The sequence below is a fragment of the Anopheles ziemanni genome, chromosome X, assembly GCF_943734765.1.
Source record: "Anopheles ziemanni chromosome X, idAnoZiCoDA_A2_x.2, whole genome shotgun sequence".
NCBI lineage: Eukaryota > Metazoa > Arthropoda > Insecta > Diptera > Culicidae > Anopheles > Anopheles ziemanni.
The window spans coordinates 4578857-4581297 of NC_080707.1; the positions used below are offsets into that span (position 1 = coordinate 4578857).

At 58.5% G+C, this 2441-nt stretch overlaps 1 protein-coding gene across 1 annotated transcript; it reads right to left on the reverse strand.

Annotated features, from left to right (window-relative positions):
• Positions 1–562: 562 nt before the first annotated feature.
• On the reverse strand, positions 563–2165 carry LOC131290818 (proton-coupled amino acid transporter 2-like). The gene is made up of 2 exons (XM_058319998.1): positions 1092–2165; positions 563–1014 (listed from the first exon to the last, which is right to left on the reverse strand). Exons 1-2 carry the CDS (start codon positions 2117–2119, stop codon positions 585–587), a joined length of 1458 nt encoding a protein of 485 aa, XP_058175981.1. The 5' UTR covers positions 2120–2165; the 3' UTR covers positions 563–584.
• Positions 2166–2441: the final 276 nt, after the last annotated feature.

Genomic DNA, 2441 nt, shown 5'->3' on the forward strand with positions numbered 1-2441 from the left:
AGAAAAGGCTCCTCGCTCTTTCCCTCGCTTCGCGGCGTTTTTTTTATTGCTATCAGATTGTGCATTTCGAGCTTTTCCTTCGGCGCTCCTTTCTTTATTAGCTCTCTCTCTGTTTCCTACAAATTCCGCCCGTTACAATCTGTTTACGTTTACGATTTTATTACTGCCCCATATACTTCTTAGCTAAGTCTACATGGTTTCGTCGCCGGGAGTTCGCCCGGGACTGCTTGTTCTTAAGCATTTTTATACACTCTTCCCGTACGACTACAGCGACCACACACACAGTTAGCAACAAAAAAAACGTACACACTAGAATTTCAGGTCCCATCGCGATGATTACTATACACCCATTTGGCGGGACATTTGCCTCCTCTGCTCGCAATTCCGTAGTAAAAACAAACTAATTATATCCTAAAAGATGTTTCTTCCGTACCCACTGCTTCTCGAGACTACGTTACGTTACTCCCATCACCCGGTTACGGTTGCCCCTGGTCGGTTCCGGCTGGATCGGGCTCGCCCAGGGCCCCGGATGGTCGGCGTCGGTCGGTTTGTGTTGTGTGTCAAATCAGCTCGCGGCGGGCCGGTCAGTGCGGGTTGCCGGCGCCGTCACCTTCGAGGATTGTCGCGAGGCTTTTGGCGGTGCCGAAGAAGAACCCGCACGCACCGAACGCGATGATGAGCGCGTCCTTCGTGATGAGCCAGACGCGACCGGGCCGGTCGGGGTTGGGCCAGGCGGTGAGCAGGTCGATCAGGGGTGGAAAGACGAGCGCCAGCGTCGAGGTGGAGACGGCACCGACGAGCGAGATGAACGTGCCGAGGTTCGGTATGATGGCGGCCAGCACGAACGTTAGGAGGACGGTGGCGAGCCGGAGCGCGTACTCGGCGCAGTGCCGGTGGCGGTGGGGAAGGCGGCTGGTAACGGCCGGCGTCAGGATGGTCATCGGCACGTAGAACTGGAGCGCGTACGAGGCGAGCACGGCCACCGCCATCAGCAGGCGCACCAGCTGGGCGAGTCTGAAAACGACACCAAAACTCGAGCGATGAGGAGAGAGAGAGAGAGAGAGAGAGACATACGGCGAGGTGACACTTACAGCGCATCGTTGGGCAGGTTGAGTGTAACGCTGCCTTGCGCCTGCTCGCCGTACTGCAGATAGCCGTAGAAACCGACGGCCGAGTAGAGGCAGACGACGACGGTCATGCCGGTGTTGAGCACCCCGTTCCAGGCGACAAAGTCGCGCGGCTGCGCCATGTTGTTTTCGAGCGGCAGCACCACACCGATGCCCTCGAACGCGTACATCACCGTGCCGAAGTAGAGGGGCAGCGTGGACCAGGACGACACTGGCCGCACGGAGGCACTGTGCGGGAGATCCCGCAGCAGGTAGAGGAAGGCAATCGCGAGCCCGGCAATGGCCAGCACCGACGCAACCAGCGACGTCGGCGTGAGCAGCTTCAGGCTGCGGATCATGTTCATAGCCGCGAGCGGCACGAGCAGATACAGCAACACCGTCAGCACGGACGCCTGCACGCCCAGGTACTCGAGCAGCTCGCGCAGGTTCACCGCCACGAAGAGGTAGTAGACGCAGCAGAGACCAAGCTGCATCACGATCAGGAAGGCGTTGATCAGACACCGGAAGCCGCCGGCCAGCGGCTGCGACCAGCGCGGCCCGGAGTCGAGCGCACAGAACCCGACCTCGGCGTACGACAGCGACGGCCGGCCGTACCGGCGGCACAGCTCGTGCGAGCAGCGCACCAGCAGGTGCATGCAGTGCGTGCAGATGACGCCCATCGCCAGCGTACCGAAGAAGCCCACGTACAGGCCGGCGTTCTTGAACGCGTCCGGCATCGCCAGGATGCCGGTGCCCAGGTTCCCGTTCAGCATGTGCATCAGCGTGTCGAGGTTCGTGGTCGGATGCTCCAGCTTCCGGTGGGCGACCGGGTCCACCGCCATCTTCCCCCCAGCCAACTCCTCGATGCTCACGAACGCACTTCCGTTGTATGACTTTGCCTTCCGGACGACGCCACCGATGTCACCATTGCTGTTATTGTTGTTGCTGTCGTGAGTGTTGCGGTCCAGCAGCAGTGGCGTCGTCTGGTCAGCCTCTCGAAACTTGGGAGCCATCCTCCTTGCTCAGAATTGCTATATATCTGTGTGTGTGTGTGGGTGTGTGTGTGGGTATGAGTAGTAGACGATTGTAAATAGTAGAGAACTCTCGATAAACGACTCTGTAGTCCGCCGTTTTTTTGTTTAGCCCTTGTCCAGGATCTCCAGCCAGGAGAGTGGCGTCTCGTTCGCACTGTCGCACCGGTTGAACAGCAAAAAGTAGGCGTTATGCATTTATGCCCGGGTAGCAAGCGATGGCTAGTGTAGCTTGTGTAGCCCTACGAAGGGACGCTTGATTGTAACAACGCGGCGGTTGTGGTTGAATGTTGATCTTTAAAAT

Coding starts and splice junctions, on each gene's coding strand:
- LOC131290818 (XM_058319998.1), bottom strand. CDS start 2,119: ATGGCTCCCAAGTTTCGAGAGGCTGACCAGACGACGCCACTGCTGCTG. Junction 1,015..1,091: donor AACCTGCCCAACGATGCGCT/GTAAGTGTCACC, acceptor TGTCGTTTTCAG/ACTCGCCCAGCTGGTGCGCC.